The sequence below is a fragment of the Jatropha curcas genome, chromosome 4, assembly GCF_041381405.1.
Source record: "Jatropha curcas cultivar XTBG-Jc1 chromosome 4, XTBG_Jcur_1.0, whole genome shotgun sequence".
NCBI classification, from domain to species: domain Eukaryota; kingdom Viridiplantae; phylum Streptophyta; class Magnoliopsida; order Malpighiales; family Euphorbiaceae; genus Jatropha; species Jatropha curcas.
The window spans coordinates 27,641,648-27,662,392 of record NC_143154.1 but is presented as its reverse complement, the minus strand read 5'-3'; the positions used below and the strand labels follow the sequence as shown (position 1 = coordinate 27,662,392).

General features: G+C 33.6%; 2 protein-coding genes across 2 annotated transcripts; both read left to right on the top strand.

Annotated features, from left to right (window-relative positions):
* The first annotated feature begins 11,234 nt into the window (after positions 1 to 11,234).
* Positions 11,235 to 17,722, top strand: LOC105644172 (putative methylesterase 11, chloroplastic). Its single transcript, XM_089720513.1, has 5 exons — positions 11,235 to 11,830; positions 13,363 to 13,599; positions 14,195 to 14,338; positions 15,551 to 15,682; positions 17,009 to 17,722. The coding sequence occupies exons 1-5, from the start codon at positions 11,471 to 11,473 to the stop codon at positions 17,285 to 17,287; spliced, it is 1,152 nt and encodes a 383-aa protein (XP_089576639.1). The 5' UTR covers positions 11,235 to 11,470; the 3' UTR covers positions 17,288 to 17,722.
* A 1,528-nt stretch (positions 17,723 to 19,250) lies between these two features.
* On the top strand, positions 19,251 to 20,467 carry LOC110010547 (protein SPIRAL1-like 2). The gene is made up of 2 exons (XM_020683205.2): positions 19,251 to 19,527; positions 20,195 to 20,467. The coding sequence occupies exons 1-2, from the start codon at positions 19,306 to 19,308 to the stop codon at positions 20,273 to 20,275; spliced, it is 303 nt and encodes a 100-aa protein (XP_020538864.1). The 5' UTR covers positions 19,251 to 19,305; the 3' UTR covers positions 20,276 to 20,467.
* The last annotated feature ends 278 nt before the right edge of the window (positions 20,468 to 20,745 follow it).

Here is a 20,745-nt window from a genome sequence, read left to right as displayed (position 1 = left end):
CTCGGGGGCCTTAAGCTTACCTGGGCCCTAGTGCCGGTCCGGCCCATGGAATCGGGTCGTGACAAAGTTGGTATCAGAGCTTAGGTTAGGGTTTTAGGACACAACTGCGGAGTATAGGAAATTTCTTTATGTTGGGATCGGCCGTAACCAACATAAGGAAGGAAACTTTGTGATTTCCCTCTCTAGGGATGGTGGACGCACCAGACCCTATGAGGTGGGAAAACCCACACTTATTGTGAAGATCCGTAAACTATAGAAGAACTAATTGAGGATTAGAGTGAAAGTAATGGATAGTAGGATGAACCCATCACAATACCTGTAGGGGCTAAAGCAATTATCAACCCTTAAGCTAGGGAATAGAGTAATACCTGATGGTAGTGGATTGGCCTGATCACCCAGTACACTACTTTTCATGTGAACTCTATTCCTATCAGTGAACAGGATAGTGTAGAGAATAAGTAGGTTTTCTAATTGTATGGTGGATTGATGAATTTGGGGTGAAGAAATCGGTATTTTAGTATTCAGTTCGGCTACTGAATTTCTTTAGAATTTCTTTTTATCGTTTTATTTACTTGATATTGATATTTAAATTTAAAACCCCATTTTTATTTTGAATTCAAATTGTGTTATGATAAATAAATTGAAAATTAATTATTTATATAGAAAAATTATTTTTGAAAAATTGTCTATTTATATCACAGGGCCGGTGGGATAAGATAAAGGGGTGGTAATGATAATGATAACAATGCTATAGGTAAGTAGGTAGTTCGCAGTCAAGATAGAAACACGAATGTTGGAATGGTCAGGTAGGCAATTTTGGGTACAGAAGTTGAGTTGCTACTAAATTTGGAGTATAGGATTGTTTAATGTGTAAGTAAGAAAGATAACAATAGAAATGAACTTGGATAGTTTAAGGGTAAGACATAATAGTTGACAAATTGTAATATACATATTAGGAGTTAGTGGTAGAAAAAAAAAAAATTTGAGGAATTTATAAATACCTTACTCGACTTGAATAGGAGAATATTGATTGATTAAGGACAAATGAGATAGGTAAGTTAAATATACAGTTGACTCAAGTTAGTGATAGGTAGACGTATGGCTAATTAAGACATTTAATTAAATGTTAAGACTATAGATTAGAAAATTCTAGTCTATGATATGGACAGAAAAGTGAGAAGTTATTAGTATATATGCATTAGGCGATAAGAAACTAATGAGATTGGTTTGGTGTGATATTTGGGTGTTAAGATGGCCTTAGGTTAGGACTTAAGAGATTTTCATAGAAGATATTAGTATTGATGTGTATTAGATGAAAGGGTAAGTAGTAAGTTTTAGATTGAAATGTTGGTGATTAGATAAATCACGATTAACGAGGATTAACAGACAGTTATTTCGAAGTGCCCTATGATATAATAGACAACGGAAGTCGCAGACAAATTTTTTTTTTTTTTTTTTTTCTTAAAGTTTTGAATTAAAGTAATAAGTTTTTGAATTTTTGATTAAAGAAAAGTTTTAATAATAATATATGTAAATTGAACGAGTTAAATCTTGATATTAGAAGTCAATTAAATTTCAGTCGTTTTGTGTTTGTAAACTATATGTTGGGTTTTCATGAAGGAATGCTTAGTGAAAATTTAAATTTTCAAAGGAAATTATATAATTTTGAGAAATATATATGACATATATTATGCATCTTCTTGATAATTCTCGTTTTATTGTAAAAGTTTTATTCAAAGAAAGATTTTCTAAAGAGATTTCAGTAGCTGTCTGAAGATAGTAATTGGAGAATTAGACAATAGGCTTAAGTTTCTCGTAAATTTCAGCCAAGTGGCACTAAATAGGATTGTTGGCAATAGAAATTCGAGGTTATAGTAATAGACTTAAGTTTCCTGTGAGTTTTAATCAAGTGACAATAAATGTAATAGATGGTTGAACGAATACATTTTGAGTTATAATGAAACCTTTCATTCATTTATTCGTGGATGTCAATCAAATGATAATTTGTTTGTTAAATATCCTTACATGCTTTCTTTTCTAGTTGCATTCCTATTTCTTGCTCATCTCGAAAATTCGAGGACGAATTTTTATAAGGGGGGAAGATTGAAACGACCCGAAAATTTAATTTCGTAGAATTTTCATTTAAAAACTAATTTTTTTTTATTTCAACCAATGAAATCATACCAGCTAGTATTTTATTATTGCTAAACTGGACCCATAAACCAATTTGAAAACTCGAAAACCAAGCAAGTCGAGCCGAATCATTGAAATTAGACCAAACCGGTTCGAATCGAACCGGAAGGGTCTAGAAGCTCAAAGATTTTTTTCTTTCTTTTCCTTTTTTTTTTTTTTTCTTTTTCTTCTTTTCTTTTCTTTTCTTTTTTTTTTCTTTTTTTTCCTTCTTCTTCCTTGCGCCAGCACCAGCGCGCGACCTCCTCTTCCTCCTCCTCTTCTTCCGACAATCGAAGACCAACGCCGCGCCTCCTCGCCATCGCCTCCACGTCGCAGCGGGTCCCGGCTTCCCTTCCCTTCTCTCTTTCGTCTCTGGTGTACGTAGGAGGTGCAGGAGAACCGCGACATCCTTCGATCGGAAGTTCGCGTCGAGCCTCCTCCTGCCTGATTTTCCAGCGGCGTCGATTCAGTATTGTCGAGGAAGAAGATTCGATCTCTCTTCTTCACTCTCTCCTTCCCGTTCCGGCTGGCGCAGCGAACCAAGAAACTGCGATCACAGCGTAGTGGGTAAAGTCGCATTCAAAACCTTGGTGAGCTCTATATGATCCCTTTTCCTTCAATTATTTAGCTTATTCAATAGCTCATTTGAAGAAAGGGTTGTTAGAATCATGAATGAGAAATGCTAGGTTCCTGAAACACTAGTCACACGACTGGAAGTTGGGAAAAATCTGATTTTTGACTATTAATTGACACTATAACTGCATTTTTCAAGGAAATGTGTAAGTTAGGGTGTGTATGGTAGGTCCTATGAAAGAACTTAGAATGATTGTGATAGGGTAGCAGCCAACCTAGCTATTTGCTTAAAAAATTTCTGCTTGATATGAGGCATTTGACATGATAAGTTAAGTTTTGTTGGTAAATGAGTTAACTAGTGTTTATAATATGGATTTTGATCGAGAAACCTTGATTTGCTTAGGTTGGCAGCAGCTATCTTCAATTATTTCTATTGATTTTTTTTTTGGTTTGACATGGTACAATTAAGGTTGTAAATCTAATTCTTGCGTGGACTTAGTTAGTTGGTGTGATCCATGATTTTAAGATAGAAAAACTTAATTCCTTTGCGAATTGACAGCTGTTATGAAATTGATCCTTATAAATTTTGACTAATCAAAGCTAAGAATGAGGTTGTAAGTTCAATTTTTGCAAGGTGGGTTAGTTGTTGTGTAATCTATGATTTTAGTATAGAAGAGCTATGAATTTTTGTATTTTGGCAGCAATGACCTTAGTTCTTGCATTGTTTTAGAACAACAAAAATATATAAGTGAGTATATTTTCCAAGTTTCTGTATTGGTTGATATATAAATGCTTATTTTTATTTGATAGACGATTAAAATGGGTTTGTTAGCTATGATCATGTATGGTGAGGAAGATGATTCGTAGATCATTAAATTCAATTATGAGATCCTTGTTAATAATCAAGAAAATAAAAGAGTTTATGAATTATAATTGCATAAGATTATTAAAGGTATATGTATTTGGAATAAGAATTATATGAAATTAACTAACTTAACAGTATAAGATTTGCTTGTATATGTATGTATAAACGATTTCATTTATTCGGTATTTAGCTAAAGTGGCTAATTATATTGATGTGAAGCAGGAATGATTGAAATATGAATGGAACATGTTTGAATTATTAGTTGAATGTTGACATTGTTGTTTCTGAAGGAGGAAGGGAAATTAAATTATTTGATTGCCCGATGGATGGGCTGTGTGTGTAATGGTTGATGGATATAATATTGCTGATATTTAAGCAGGTAGATAATCCCACTTTTAGGGGAGATGCTGCCGAAATTTCGATAGAACTTAGATTAGTTTTAATTAACAATATAATTAATAAGTTTATTTAAATAAATTCTATAAATAAAGTACTCTGATTAATTATTTATTATCATTGTTATTCATTTAAGTATTCGAATATTTATTTATTCATTTTCATTGTTATTGTTTATCATTATTATTATTTGTTGATTTATTATTGTTTGTTGTTAACACTATTACTTATTTATTTGCATTTGATTTTGGATGCCTAATTGTGCATTGCGTTACGATGTTTAATTGATTAATATGTTTGCATTTAATTGCAATACTTGATTAATTGCGTTGTGATATGTTGTGCTTTGTTTGTGTGGAATTGGGATGAAGTGGACCACCATGGGTTTGTGAGGACGGTCTGTGATATGGATCCGGTTATGATATGATACTTGACCGTCGGCCGGGAAAATGGGAGATCGGCGCCCCCTTGTGCACCTGATGATATACATTATATGGAAATTCACAGGATGGCTTCTTGTAGTTGCGCACCTGATAATCTAGATTTGATTGTAGCCCGCAGGGTGGCCTCCTGTTGTGAGCACTTGATGATCTAGATTGGATGGAGACCACCGAGTTGCCTCCTGTTAATATGGAAAAGAGAAGAGAGAATGGAAAAATAATGAGAGGACTGGTCAGTGAGGATTAGACCAGTTGGCCGTATGGGGGATCGGCTCCCTGGTGCACATGTATGAGAGGGCGAGCCATGTGTGAGGACGGCTCGTTGGGGTTTCAGGTGGCGCCACTGACTAATTTCCACTTGCTTGTTTAATTGAAGGTGACATTACTTGTGAGTGCTGGTGATATGCCATTTGTGTGATTGGTCGCGTGAGCACATAACTAGTCGGATGACTAGATTGATATATTTATACATTTGTGTGAATGCATGTGTTGTGCAATAAGTATTACTTCTTAGAAAACTCACATGTCTTGTTTATTTTTCCAGGAAGTAAGTTTTTCTTTAATCCAGTTTAGGCTATGTTTCTTCGGCGCAGGGCAATAGGAAAATTTTCCTGGTTCTATAATTATTTCACTATGTAATTATGCGTATAAAAAGCTATGTATACCAAAGAATTAGTGACTCCGCAGTTGTAGAATTTACATATATTTAGCTGTAAATTAACATAGACAAAATAATTCTGTAAGCCCATATTAGAATGTGATGTATTGTAAATTCGGCTCGAACTATAGAATGCTGTAGAAGATAAACTTGGGCCGAGAAATAATAAAATATTGAGGTTTATCTTTCATAATAATATGGGCTGAATGTTTAAAATTATATTGAGATAATAAATTTTTAGTGTTTCAGGCTTACTACGGGTCTCGGGGGCCTTAAGCTTACCTGGGCCCTAGTGCCGGTCCGGCCCATGGAATCGGGTCGTGACAAAGTTGGTATCAGAGCTTAGGTTAGGGTTTTAGGACACAACTGCGGAGTATAGGAAATTTCTTTATGTTGGGATCGGCCGTAACCAACATAAGGAAGGAAACTTTGTGATTTCCCTCTCTAGGGATGGTGGACGCACCAGACCCTATGAGGTGGGAAAACCCACACTTATTGTGAAGATCCGTAAACTATAGAAGAACTAATTGAGGATTAGAGTGAAAGTAATGGATAGTAGGATGAACCCATCACAATACCTGTAGGGGCTAAAGCAATTATCAACCCTTAAGCTAGGGAATAGAGTAATACCTGATGGTAGTGGATTGGCCTGATCACCCAGTACACTACTTTTCATGTGAACTCTATTCCTATCAGTGAACAGGATAGTGTAGAGAATAAGTAGGTTTTCTAATTGTATGGTGGATTGATGAATTTGGGGTGAAGAAATCGGTATTTTAGTATTCAGTTCGGCTACTGAATTTCTTTAGAATTTCTTTTTATCGTTTTATTTACTTGATATTGATATTTAAATTTAAAACCCCATTTTTATTTTGAATTCAAATTGTGTTATGATAAATAAATTGAAAATTAATTATTTATATAGAAAAATTATTTTTGAAAAATTGTCTATTTATATCACAGGGCCGGTGGGATAAGATAAAGGGGTGGTAATGATAATGATAACAATGCTATAGGTAAGTAGGTAGTTCGCAGTCAAGATAGAAACACGAATGTTGGAATGGTCAGGTAGGCAATTTTGGGTACAGAAGTTGAGTTGCTACTAAATTTGGAGTATAGGATTGTTTAATGTGTAAGTAAGAAAGATAACAATAGAAATGAACTTGGATAGTTTAAGGGTAAGACATAATAGTTGACAAATTGTAATATACATATTAGGAGTTAGTGGTAGAAAAAAAAAAAATTTGAGGAATTTATAAATACCTTACTCGACTTGAATAGGAGAATATTGATTGATTAAGGACAAATGAGATAGGTAAGTTAAATATACAGTTGACTCAAGTTAGTGATAGGTAGACGTATGGCTAATTAAGACATTTAATTAAATGTTAAGACTATAGATTAGAAAATTCTAGTCTATGATATGGACAGAAAAGTGAGAAGTTATTAGTATATATGCATTAGGCGATAAGAAACTAATGAGATTGGTTTGGTGTGATATTTGGGTGTTAAGATGGCCTTAGGTTAGGACTTAAGAGATTTTCATAGAAGATATTAGTATTGATGTGTATTAGATGAAAGGGTAAGTAGTAAGTTTTAGATTGAAATGTTGGTGATTAGATAAATCACGATTAACGAGGATTAACAGACAGTTATTTCGAAGTGCCCTATGATATAATAGACAACGGAAGTCGCAGACAAATTTTTTTTTTTTTTTTTTTCTTAAAGTTTTGAATTAAAGTAATAAGTTTTTGAATTTTTGATTAAAGAAAAGTTTTAATAATAATATATGTAAATTGAACGAGTTAAATCTTGATATTAGAAGTCAATTAAATTTCAGTCGTTTTGTGTTTGTAAACTATATGTTGGGTTTTCATGAAGGAATGCTTAGTGAAAATTTAAATTTTCAAAGGAAATTATATAATTTTGAGAAATATATATGACATATATTATGCATCTTCTTGATAATTCTCGTTTTATTGTAAAAGTTTTATTCAAAGAAAGATTTTCTAAAGAGATTTCAGTAGCTGTCTGAAGATAGTAATTGGAGAATTAGACAATAGGCTTAAGTTTCTCGTAAATTTCAGCCAAGTGGCACTAAATAGGATTGTTGGCAATAGAAATTCGAGGTTATAGTAATAGACTTAAGTTTCCTGTGAGTTTTAATCAAGTGACAATAAATGTAATAGATGGTTGAACGAATACATTTTGAGTTATAATGAAACCTTTCATTCATTTATTCGTGGATGTCAATCAAATGATAATTTGTTTGTTAAATATCCTTACATGCTTTCTTTTCTAGTTGCATTCCTATTTCTTGCTCATCTCGAAAATTCGAGGACGAATTTTTATAAGGGGGGAAGATTGAAACGACCCGAAAATTTAATTTCGTAGAATTTTCATTTAAAAACTAATTTTTTTTTATTTCAACCAATGAAATCATACCAGCTAGTATTTTATTATTGCTAAACTGGACCCATAAACCAATTTGAAAACTCGAAAACCAAGCAAGTCGAGCCGAATCATTGAAATTAGACCAAACCGGTTCGAATCGAACCGGAAGGGTCTAGAAGCTCAAAGATTTTTTTCTTTCTTTTCCTTTTTTTTTTTTTTCTTTTTCTTCTTTTCTTTTCTTTTCTTTTTTTTTTTCTTTTTTTTCCTTCTTCTTCCTTGCGCCAGCACCAGCGCGCGACCTCCTCTTCCTCCTCCTCTTCTTCCGACAATCGAAGACCAACGCCGCGCCTCCTCGCCATCGCCTCCACGTCGCAGCGGGTCCCGGCTTCCCTTCCCTTCTCTCTTTCGTCTCTGGTGTACGTAGGAGGTGCAGGAGAACCGCGACATCCTTCGATCGGAAGTTCGCGTCGAGCCTCCTCCTGCCTGATTTTCCAGCGGCGTCGATTCAGTATTGTCGAGGAAGAAGATTCGATCTCTCTTCTTCACTCTCTCCTTCCCGTTCCGGCTGGCGCAGCGAACCAAGAAACTGCGATCACAGCGTAGTGGGTAAAGTCGCATTCAAAACCTTGGTGAGCTCTATATGATCCCTTTTCCTTCAATTATTTAGCTTATTCAATAGCTCATTTGAAGAAAGGGTTGTTAGAATCATGAATGAGAAATGCTAGGTTCCTGAAACACTAGTCACACGACTGGAAGTTGGGAAAAATCTGATTTTTGACTATTAATTGACACTATAACTGCATTTTTCAAGGAAATGTGTAAGTTAGGGTGTGTATGGTAGGTCCTATGAAAGAACTTAGAATGATTGTGATAGGGTAGCAGCCAACCTAGCTATTTGCTTAAAAAATTTCTGCTTGATATGAGGCATTTGACATGATAAGTTAAGTTTTGTTGGTAAATGAGTTAACTAGTGTTTATAATATGGATTTTGATCGAGAAACCTTGATTTGCTTAGGTTGGCAGCAGCTATCTTCAATTATTTCTATTGATTTTTTTTTTGGTTTGACATGGTACAATTAAGGTTGTAAATCTAATTCTTGCGTGGACTTAGTTAGTTGGTGTGATCCATGATTTTAAGATAGAAAAACTTAATTCCTTTGCGAATTGACAGCTGTTATGAAATTGATCCTTATAAATTTTGACTAATCAAAGCTAAGAATGAGGTTGTAAGTTCAATTTTTGCAAGGTGGGTTAGTTGTTGTGTAATCTATGATTTTAGTATAGAAGAGCTATGAATTTTTGTATTTTGGCAGCAATGACCTTAGTTCTTGCATTGTTTTAGAACAACAAAAATATATAAGTGAGTATATTTTCCAAGTTTCTGTATTGGTTGATATATAAATGCTTATTTTTATTTGATAGACGATTAAAATGGGTTTGTTAGCTATGATCATGTATGGTGAGGAAGATGATTCGTAGATCATTAAATTCAATTATGAGATCCTTGTTAATAATCAAGAAAATAAAAGAGTTTATGAATTATAATTGCATAAGATTATTAAAGGTATATGTATTTGGAATAAGAATTATATGAAATTAACTAACTTAACAGTATAAGATTTGCTTGTATATGTATGTATAAACGATTTCATTTATTCGGTATTTAGCTAAAGTGGCTAATTATATTGATGTGAAGCAGGAATGATTGAAATATGAATGGAACATGTTTGAATTATTAGTTGAATGTTGACATTGTTGTTTCTGAAGGAGGAAGGGAAATTAAATTATTTGATTGCCCGATGGATGGGCTGTGTGTGTAATGGTTGATGGATATAATATTGCTGATATTTAAGCAGGTAGATAATCCCACTTTTAGGGGAGATGCTGCCGAAATTTCGATAGAACTTAGATTAGTTTTAATTAACAATATAATTAATAAGTTTATTTAAATAAATTCTATAAATAAAGTACTCTGATTAATTATTTATTATCATTGTTATTCATTTAAGTATTCGAATATTTATTTATTCATTTTCATTGTTATTGTTTATCATTATTATTATTTGTTGATTTATTATTGTTTGTTGTTAACACTATTACTTATTTATTTGCATTTGATTTTGGATGCCTAATTGTGCATTGCGTTACGATGTTTAATTGATTAATATGTTTGCATTTAATTGCAATACTTGATTAATTGCGTTGTGATATGTTGTGCTTTGTTTGTGTGGAATTGGGATGAAGTGGACCACCATGGGTTTGTGAGGACGGTCTGTGATATGGATCCGGTTATGATATGATACTTGACCGTCGGCCGGGAAAATGGGAGATCGGCGCCCCCTTGTGCACCTGATGATATACATTATATGGAAATTCACAGGATGGCTTCTTGTAGTTGCGCACCTGATAATCTAGATTTGATTGTAGCCCGCAGGGTGGCCTCCTGTTGTGAGCACTTGATGATCTAGATTGGATGGAGACCACCGAGTTGCCTCCTGTTAATATGGAAAAGAGAAGAGAGAATGGAAAAATAATGAGAGGACTGGTCAGTGAGGATTAGACCAGTTGGCCGTATGGGGGATCGGCTCCCTGGTGCACATGTATGAGAGGGCGAGCCATGTGTGAGGACGGCTCGTTGGGGTTTCAGGTGGCGCCACTGACTAATTTCCACTTGCTTGTTTAATTGAAGGTGACATTACTTGTGAGTGCTGGTGATATGCCATTTGTGTGATTGGTCGCGTGAGCACATAACTAGTCGGATGACTAGATTGATATATTTATACATTTGTGTGAATGCATGTGTTGTGCAATAAGTATTACTTCTTAGAAAACTCACATGTCTTGTTTATTTTTCCAGGAAGTAAGTTTTTCTTTAATCCAGTTTAGGCTATGTTTCTTCGGCGCAGGGCAATAGGAAAATTTTCCTGGTTCTATAATTATTTCACTATGTAATTATGCGTATAAAAAGCTATGTATACCAAAGAATTAGTGACTCCGCAGTTGTAGAATTTACATATATTTAGCTGTAAATTAACATAGACAAAATAATTCTGTAAGCCCATATTAGAATGTGATGTATTGTAAATTCGGCTCGAACTATAGAATGCTGTAGAAGATAAACTTGGGCCGAGAAATAATAAAATATTGAGGTTTATCTTTCATAATAATATGGGCTGAATGTTTAAAATTATATTGAGATAATAAATTTTTAGTGTTTCAGGCTTACTACGGGTCTCGGGGGCCTTAAGCTTACCTGGGCCCTAGTGCCGGTCCGGCCCATGGAATCGGGTCGTGACAAGTTTACTTCCTATTATAGCATATATGAATTTTAATGATATACTGTCTGAGGAAACATAATTAATAAGTGAAAAATTAAAATCTCTAATACTATGATATATATTTTTTTTTGCATAAGATTAAAAAGAAAAATACAAATAGAACATCATTGACTAAACAAAATCCAAATGTGGACAAAATAGAAGGACAAATTATGATTCTACATGATAAATTAACATCTTTAATCACAATTAAACATAAAAAAACAAAATTCATATAAATTATTTATTTGATTAGCTTGCTTGCTAGGTGCCACCTCCCCAAATCCCCATGCCTTATACTTGCTCCCGTGAAATAATTTTGTCTGACCTCGATTAGAAAAGTTCGAAAAGTAGAAAAAAAAAATTAAATTAAAAAAAGAAAAAGAAAAGTAAAAGAAATAAAAGCTTGCACAACCCAACATATAACGCATCTTTGTCATCAACTTGAAGCTTCCTATAAAAACCACTCCTTTGGAACTTTTCAGTAGTCTGCAGCCGTCAGCACGACCGCCGTGGCAGTCACCTGAGTCCTGCCGGACCCGCCTGTGTTTACTTTCTCTATTATCGCTTCTTCCACACCTTGATAATCTAATATATATACATGTATGTATATATAGTGTCTTTCTAGTTTTTCTTCTATATACATGAACAAGCAATGGGCAACCTTTGCACTTGTTTCGCACCCAAAACGGTGAAAAAGAAGAAACCCACAAAACGTTTACAGGGTAACCCGCAATCCGTGCCCAACTCCAGCAACCGGTGGACCCGTGTCCGATCCACTCGTAAAGACAGTACTGACTCTTTGATTCAGGAACAGGCTTTAGCTGCAGCCATTCTTTTCAGGCAGCAGCAGCAACAACAAAACGGGACTGGAATATTGCCGTTTGATCGGTCGGCTTCGCTTCGGTACCCGAATAATTCCGGGTCCAAGAAAACCCAGTTGCCCCGGAGCTCCAGTTCGAGGGCCCGGTCACTTACTGACCCGTTGTTGCAGCCCCACCAGCTTGTTAACCAGGTTCATGTGGTTTAGCTTATATATACATTGACATGCATATGGTTTTGGGCATTGTTAATTCATAGTTATGGAAATAACAGGATTTATGCCGGTATTTTTTATATGCTATTAATCATGAATTGGTGGGATTATGTGTTTGTGGGTTTGGACAATTTTGGGATATGATTATTGTATTTGTTAATTATAGGACATGAAGGATTATGTAATTTTCATGTCGTTTGAATTAAGTTGCTAATTAAGAGTGAATAGGAGGATCCTGTTGTTGTTATGTTGTATTATATCTGCATATTTATTAGAGCAAAAGTAATGAGTTTGATTAATTGTCTATCTACTGGCATTGGTTTCTCTGTCTGACAGTGATGGTCGAAGATGTTAAATTTTGGGTCTTTAATGATCATTTTACTTTCTGATTTAGTATACTGATTGTTTGGAGGCCTAAATTGGCTAATTAGTTGGATTAATAGTCTCTTGCTTGCCTTATGTTTCTGAAGATTGCAAATTTTGGTCTTCAATGGTTCTACATATATTTTTTCAATTAATATTCAGTCTTTCATCCTTTTTATTCTTTTTATGTGATATTTTTAGGATTTACCTTTTCTCGTGACAAATTTTATGTGGATATCTAAAGGCTTTTGGGAAATGAATTTGTCAATTCTGAGTATACACTTCTATTTTTACAATCTCTTTCTTTTTCGTTTGCTCTTAAATGGCAAGAAGATCAGTGGATCATCATGTAAATAGTTGAAAGAGACATTGTTGAGGAACAAATTTATATGTTCATCTGTAACTTCCCCATGGGCCACTTCAAACTGTCTTAATTCCTTAGTTAATTCATTTATGCTCATTTAGATTTTTGGATGCATGTGTTACTTGTGTCTTGTGTTTGAGTTTATGCATCTGAACTAGTCATTGACATTAAAATTAAGATATAGGCAGTCAAAAATCACTTGCTTTCTAAATCTATTAGAACTTCAACTGAAATTGTACAACTATGTTATTAGAATTTTCATTTTGTGATGCTTAAGTAATGGCCTACAGTTTCAAATTATAATTTTTAGGGTTCTAAAAAAATCCAAGATTATGGCTAATTGGCTATAATTTATATTGTACTCTAAAATCTAAAATCTTGTACTCCATTCAAAACTTTTTCATGTACTTAGAATGATGTCGAGTACTTAGATCCGAGTGCTTTAGGCATGCCCTTCTCCTTTGGGAATCATTCCAATCCATTGGCATTATTTATTTCTCATATGCCTTATTCAATGTGACATCTAGGTGTGTATAGGTTATTTTACCATAAGATGTTTAGATCCTTCTTTTATGTTCCTACTTTTCTGTGCCTTAAGCACCTTGTTTGAGTTTCTTCTGATAAATTTTCAGCATAAGATCCCATTGGGAGGTTTTACCTTGGGATTGATTTGATAAACAGTTTAAAATTGTGTACTGAAGCAAAATGCTTGGGTTTTATGCTTCACAGTTCTTCTGCTCTGTCAAATTCAATTTTTTTTCCTAACTGCTTTCCTTTTCAACAGGATATCAAGCTTGATGGCCTTGACACAAATCATTTTGTCCTTGTTCATGGGGGAGGCTTTGGTGCCTGGTGTTGGTACAAAACAATAGCACTTCTGGAAGAGGGTGGCTTCAGAGTTACTGCCATAGACTTAACTGGCTCTGGGATTCATTCTTCTGATACAAATTGCATTACCAGTCTTTCTCAATATGTGAAGCCTCTTACTGACTTTCTCGAGAAACTTGCTGATGGGGAGAAGGTTATTTTCTATGTCTTTGTTGGTCTTTTCTTTCTTTTAATATGTGCTGCCTTTTCTTAGTAGAAGTTGGGTTTGAAATATTTTATCAATTACCACGAAATTATGAGAACCAGCATCAACAATTATATATATTCTGTTTCAAATTTGTTGAGATAGGTTCATGCACATCCTTATTACTATTTTTTTATTGTTCTCTACCATGTGATACCTTTCGGTCACAACTTTTTTCTTCAATGTGACTAGAAACTGTACGTTGCACTCTATTGTTTTTTCAAAACTTATTTTGAATTAACATATGAGAAAATTATCAGAAAATTTCCGATCTTGGGTCGCTCTAGTTGCTTTTGAAATACTCAAGTACATGATTTCCTTTTACTAATTTGAGCTGGAAGGTGTTCTACATTAACAAACACACCTCTCTTTTTCTTTCACATTAAAGACAAGATTGATGTTGATTATCCCCTGCTTTTTAGTGTGCAAATACGTTGCATTTCTAATGAAGTTTTCATGGTTCAGTTTTAAGTTATTTGTTATTGCGTGAATGCATTGATGCTAGTATTTCAATTTTTCTTGTTAATTGTGCTAATTTATGCAGGTGATTTTGGTGGGGCATGATTTTGGCGGTGCTTGTATATCATATGCAATGGAGTTATTTCCTTATAGAACTTCAAAAGCTATTTTTATTGCTGCAGCTATGCTGACTAATGGACAGAGCACTCTTGATATGTTCTCACAACAGGTTTGCCCCTTGTAAAATCTTCATTCATTTCAATGAAATGATTCATTTGGAAATATTTTTGTGTGTTTCAAGAAACTTCTTATAGGAATTAATCGAAACGAAATTTAGGATACCCGTAGTATGGGGTCAATTATACTGACGACCACTTAATTTTGCATTTAATTTCATTAAAGTCACATAATTTCAATTTGTTATTTTTAAGTCACTCAACTTTAATTTTTGTTTCAACGGGAGGTCACCTACTGAAATCCGACAATCGGAATGGTAATATGACACTAAATATTACATATTTCACAAAAGAAAAATCAAGATTATGAAGGAATAAAGGAAAGACAAGAAAAAAAATGCTACATAATACAAATGGTAGAGTGAAATTTATTTATTTATTTTTTTAAATGACATTATTTTTTAAATAAATTATTATGTAAATTTTAAATTAATGTATTAGGATAAGATGTGATTTTTTTAAAATGAAATATTTTATTTTTTGTACCATATTAGTGTTTTTGATGATCGAATTCTGATGAGTAACCTCCCATTGACATAAAAATCAAAGTTTAGTGACTGAAAAATTGAAATTATGTGACCTTGTAAGATTAAATGTAAAGTTTGGTGACCATTAATATAATTTACCCCTGTAGTATGAATTGCTTTCCTTAGTATCTGTCCATAGCTTGTTTTTTTTTTTTTTTTTTTTTTTTTTTTCCAATTTTTACTAAAATGATGCTGTTTTGGAGCTTGGCTTAGTTTTATATTCTTAATAAAGGTATCAATCAACTATTCAAGACATGTAACAAAAACTACTTTTTTTTTTTTCTAAATCATTTAAAGAGTTGTTTGCGGCCAACACAGTGTTGAGGTTTCTGCATTTTCCTGTGGGACATGCTCATGGTTTACTGATAAGATCCATTTTGGAATTACAGAAGTTATTTCTCTATGTTAGACTGAGGTTGTCCAACCTAGTCGACTGTGGTTAGTCTTGAGGAGAGGACATGACATCAGCACATGTACTGGCTTTAGGATCTACATATGCATGGATAATTTGAGATGCAATTGATAGTTGTTTAGTTTGCAAGTCCATTTCTGAAGCTATATTTAGACATAACCCTACCCATCTCAGCTTTCAATATTCCTGTTAATGTTATTGCTTGACAAGAGGTTGTCTTTTTTTCTTCTCCTTTTGTTCTTCTTACTAATTCAAAATTGTTGCAGGCAGATTCAAATGATTTGATGCGACAGGCACAGATATTTGTTTATGCAAATGGGAGCAGTCTTCCTCCGACTGCCATTGACCTGGACAAATCATTATTGAAGGAGTTGCTGTTCAACCAAAGTCCTGCAAAGGTATGGTCCAACCTCATTCTTTGCTTTTTGTCATTATTCGAATTTGAGAGGCAGTCTACTACATGGTCTTTGATCTGGTGTATCATTGCCTATCGGTCTTGGGATTTTATCTCCAGGCTAGCAACTCCCCTACGGATATAGGGAGTAACTTATGTAAGTGATTTGAGATGGAAAATGGGTCACCCCATTTTTTGTATCTCAGGCAGGCCTCCCAACAAATGCAAAAAGGTAATTTGATCATGCTGATCTAAGAGCATACAAAAAATGAAGTTTGCACAATGGCATCTAAAGGAGTCTTATAAGGTTTCTGGTTGTCTAAACATACTAACTTTCTGTAATCATCAATTTAATATGGATAGTGAGAGACTTAGACCACAATCTTGGCAGTGCTTAGCTTGGCACAACGTGATCAAAATTTATTCGTTTGAAACTTAACATCTAGGAAGGCAGACAGGCTAGTTAAAATACCATGTGCAATTAAGTTTTTAGTAGGAAGACCCCTATAATTGTGGTATTAAGTCTTCTTTCCTCCTGACTCTATTAGTGAATTGGGGAATTATACAACGTCTTCATATTGAATATTCAATAGGTTACTTCATATTGGATATTCAATAGGTTTCTAAAATTGAAATCCAAAAAATTTAAAAAAGCTCAATCTGAAACTGTGCTGATAGGATTGCCATTTTGGATCAAAATGATAGCACCTACACATGAGTCTAGGGTTGTGGCCAGGGGCGGCGCCAGAGCCAATGAAGTGGGGTCAATTGACCCCACTCAACTTTTTTTAAAAAAATTTATATATAGGACTTAATTGATAAAAAAAAATTTTAAAAAGTATATTTAAGTGAAAAAATTTAGAGTTTTTAACCTAATTGACCCCACTAAAAATCAAAATAAATAAATCACCCCACTGAAAATTATTTCTAACTCTGCCACTGGTTGTGGCCATGGATCGGAACTTTAAGATGGCAGACCACATATATGGGACTCCTATGTGGTTCATCCTACATCACACCTAATGAACTTTCACACCAAATTGACGAACTTCACACCAAATTGACCTGTGTACACATATCAAATCTCACAAGTCTAATTCTGTCTGGATTGATTTATCAGTTTCAAATTGTATTGTTCTATTTTTGTGAATCTAATTCTTGAGAATGTTTTTATAGTTCCCATAGTATATTCTTAAAAAGATATGTAAAAACATTCCTTGGCCGTCTTGTAATTTGATTCCATATATGCCTGGGTATGGGAACATGTCTTGTGTCTTTATCTTTTATCACTGTCGCTGTCGCTTACTTCTTTTTGTATTTTTTGGCTCAGGATGTTGCATTAGCATCTGTTTCAATGAGGCCAATACCCTTTGCACCAGTTTTGGAGAAGCTTTGTCTTTCAGACATGAAATATGGAACAGTTAGACGGTTTTATATAGAAACTCCTGAAGACAATGCCATACCCATTGCACTACAGGAAAGCATGATAAACTCAAGTCCCCCAGAAAAGGTTTTCCGTTTAAAAGGTGCTGATCACTCACCTTTTTTCTCAAAGCCTCAAGCCCTTCACAAGATATTGGTAGAGATTTCTAAGATGCCTTCATCTTGATAGATTGGTAATTAGATGACTTCTTAAGAGTCTGTTGAGAGTTTAATTGACATGCTGTAGAATTGCTGCTCGCATTAGTCTTCTCTACAACCGGTTAGAAGAGAAGATTTGGGTGGCTGTATAAATGCCTATACAACATTAAATTATTTGTTGTCTGGTGCTTAGTTCCCATAAAAAATGTCAACCATCTTTATTAGAGCGCAAAATTTAACTCCCATCTCCCCTTTTTTCCCTCTTCTCTTGGTAAGAAGAGAATGTTCATATTTTATTTATGGTAGTGAAGTTTCACACTATCAGAATTGCAAGAGAGTAACGGAAGTCATTTTCCTTGGATCTTGGTTTCCTATTTTTGATTGTTGGGAGAGTGTATTTGAATTCAAGACCACCATAAATTAAAGTAATGAATACAGTAAGATGATAGCTTGTTCCTTGGTTCTTCACTTCTTTACCTTTTTGCACTAATTAGTGAATGCAACTATAAAAAAGCTTACATGTTGAAAATATATAGATATATGCATGCATGGATCCTTTTTAAATCGATATACTTGTATTTGACCACTGAATTGCTATTGTGATAGCAGATTATTTTGTTATTAGATTTATATTTCATGTCATTTTGAATCGTACATATCTATATATATGAGAAATGTAATAAAATAGCAGTGTTCTCCTCTTGGATACTCAAAGTGCAATACAGATGCGTCCTTGACTGCTGGTTTTAATAACCAAAAAAGGTTGGCTGGGATGATAATGAAAATATGTTGCTGCTTGGAATAGTGTTGTGTTGTGCAAGGACCTACAGAACCCAAGGTGGCTGAAGCTGCAAGTTTCAGTCTTTCAAAGAAGCTCTCAACTGGGTCAAGCGCCAAAGTTTCAATATGAATTTTCAATCTGTGATTTTTGAGTCTGATAGTTTAAGCAGAGTCCAAGCTTTGAAGGGACTGAATGGAGAGCTGTTCCTCCTGCTTTGGTTTCTTAAGCCTAGTATATGGATTTGATTTAATGAAGTTTTAGCTTTTAATTAAATTTTATTAAACGTTCACGTGGCTTGTAAAGTGTGGGTATTTATCAAATTTATGGGTTAGTGTCCTTTATCAAAAATGCCATGATTTTTTAAAAGCTTGTATTTTTCTTTTTTTCTTAAATTTGAGGTGTATACCGGCTGTCGTCATGAATGCATGCAACCATCTTCAACAACTGTATTTTAGATTGTAGGGTACCTTCCTTGTGGCTCAGGATTTGATTTCTGAGATTCGGTAGGTATATAATTTGTGTACACAGATGATTTTTCCTCCTGTTTTGGCCATATCTTTGTCATAAATGTGGTATTGGATGATCTAAGCTTAGATCGTGCTTACTGTGCTTGTTTTATACTCCACGGACTTGCTTGATCGGGGGTTGGTTTGAACCGGAATCTAATTGGAATTGATTTAAAAAAAAAAAAAAAAAAACCAAAATTAGTTCAGAATTAATTGATTCTGGGTTGGTCTCAGGATTTCAAGTGAAATCGACTTATTTTCTTAAAGTTGAAAACTTTATAATTAGAAAATTTTAAAAATGTAAAAAATTTATTTTAAAATTTAAGAATATCTAATTAATATTAGAAAAGCTTTTTCTACAACAGCATTACCGTTTCACTACTTAACTATTACCGGAACTAAAGTAAGGAAAGACACGTGAACCATTGCCGTCCTCACAAGAGCTTTGAAAGGAAACTAACAACAGAAGCCAGCTCACACCTCCTATTTTATTTTTTATTTTTATATTTTTCCAAATAATCCCATATATACCTTAAATATCTAATAATAACATTATTTTTGTCTTAATCGTGAGCATTTATATAATAAGATAATGAAATTTCAACCGTCCAATTTGAATTTGATGGTTGAGATCTTACCATTTTTTTTTTTTTTGGAATTAAGATCATACCATTTTTATTCTCTCTTTCTATATATACTCTTCCTAACTTTGATTGCCTTTCAGTTCTCATTTGATTGGGTTCAAAAGAAGAAGAAAAGATGGGCCGTGGAGTTAGCGCCGGCGGTGGACAGAGTTCGTTAGGTTACCTATTTGGTAACGGCGAGAGTGCTAACAATGATAAGGCTGCTAAAAGCCCTTCTTCTCAGAAACCTATTGTTGGTTCACAACCGATAGATAAGCAAATTCCGGCAGGCATCCATGGAAATCTTACCAATAATTACTATCGAGCAGATGGGCAGAACTGTGGTAATTTTATTACGGTACGATCAAATTCAGCTATTCTCTGTGATATAAACTTGGGAAATAATATTTTTGCATGCAATGTGATTGTAAGGTAAGGTTATTTAGTTGATTATGAAGATTTTTTTTTAAAATTTTTTTTTTATTATTGTTATCTGAGAAACCTCATAACAATTATAAAATTTTAACCAAAAAAAAAAAAAAATCTCATGTTGGTCATGTTTAAAGTGCAATTTAAGAAAGTATAATAAAGACTATCTATTTATGACCAATTAATTGAGTGTTATTAAAAAATAATATGCTCAAAAAAGCAAAAGTATATTATTCATTATTAAAAAAGTTTTCTTTTTGAAGACAATTATTAAAAAAAGAAAAAGAAAAAAGAAGAAGTTAATTCTTGCTTTTAGCATAAAACGTACAATAAAAATAGAATAACAGCAAAAAGTATAAATAGAATGACTACTTTGTTTAACGGTTGCCAAAGACAATGATTAAGTAATATATTTTTGGAAATATAATGATTAAGTGATTAAATTTCAATATGCCTCAAGGACTAAATCATAATTTTCAAATTGCAAAGGGTAAAATAGAAAAATCTGATTTAAATTTGGTTGATATAAAATTTGGTGTATAAATAATTAATTAAGATGAATCTGATTTTTTATTTTCTGTTACACATGGGTGCAGGATCGACCGTCCACTAAAGTGCATGCTGCCCCAGGGGGTGGATCTTCTCTTGGTTACCTATTTGGTGGGAATGGGAACTAATCCATCTATATTCCTTTATAATGTATAATTTGTCTAGTTTCTAGGAAGCTCAATTTCTATCTTGGAAATTCTTGTCTAATCTCAATGTTTATGAAAACCTATAGTTTGATTTAGTTCAGTTTGAAAGATTTGTATAAACAAAATTAATAATGATGATATGTAAAAAATAATGCCTCAGTCCCATTTTGTTTACTTATTATTCCTTTGATGGATGTTTCAAAATATTTACAAAATTTCTAAATTTAGACATGTAAATAATTATTTTTTTCATGATAACTTTTACGATCATTTATTAAATGAGACACTTTTATTAATATCTTCAATAAGTTAAAGGTAAAAAAGGACAAAATAATTTTTGTTGACTAAATTCTTAATATGCGTGTTTTGTCAAACTATGCAAACAAAACGAATCAAAGAAAGTATAAATCAAACTAAATCACAAAAAGAGAACTCAAACAACAAAACCTATG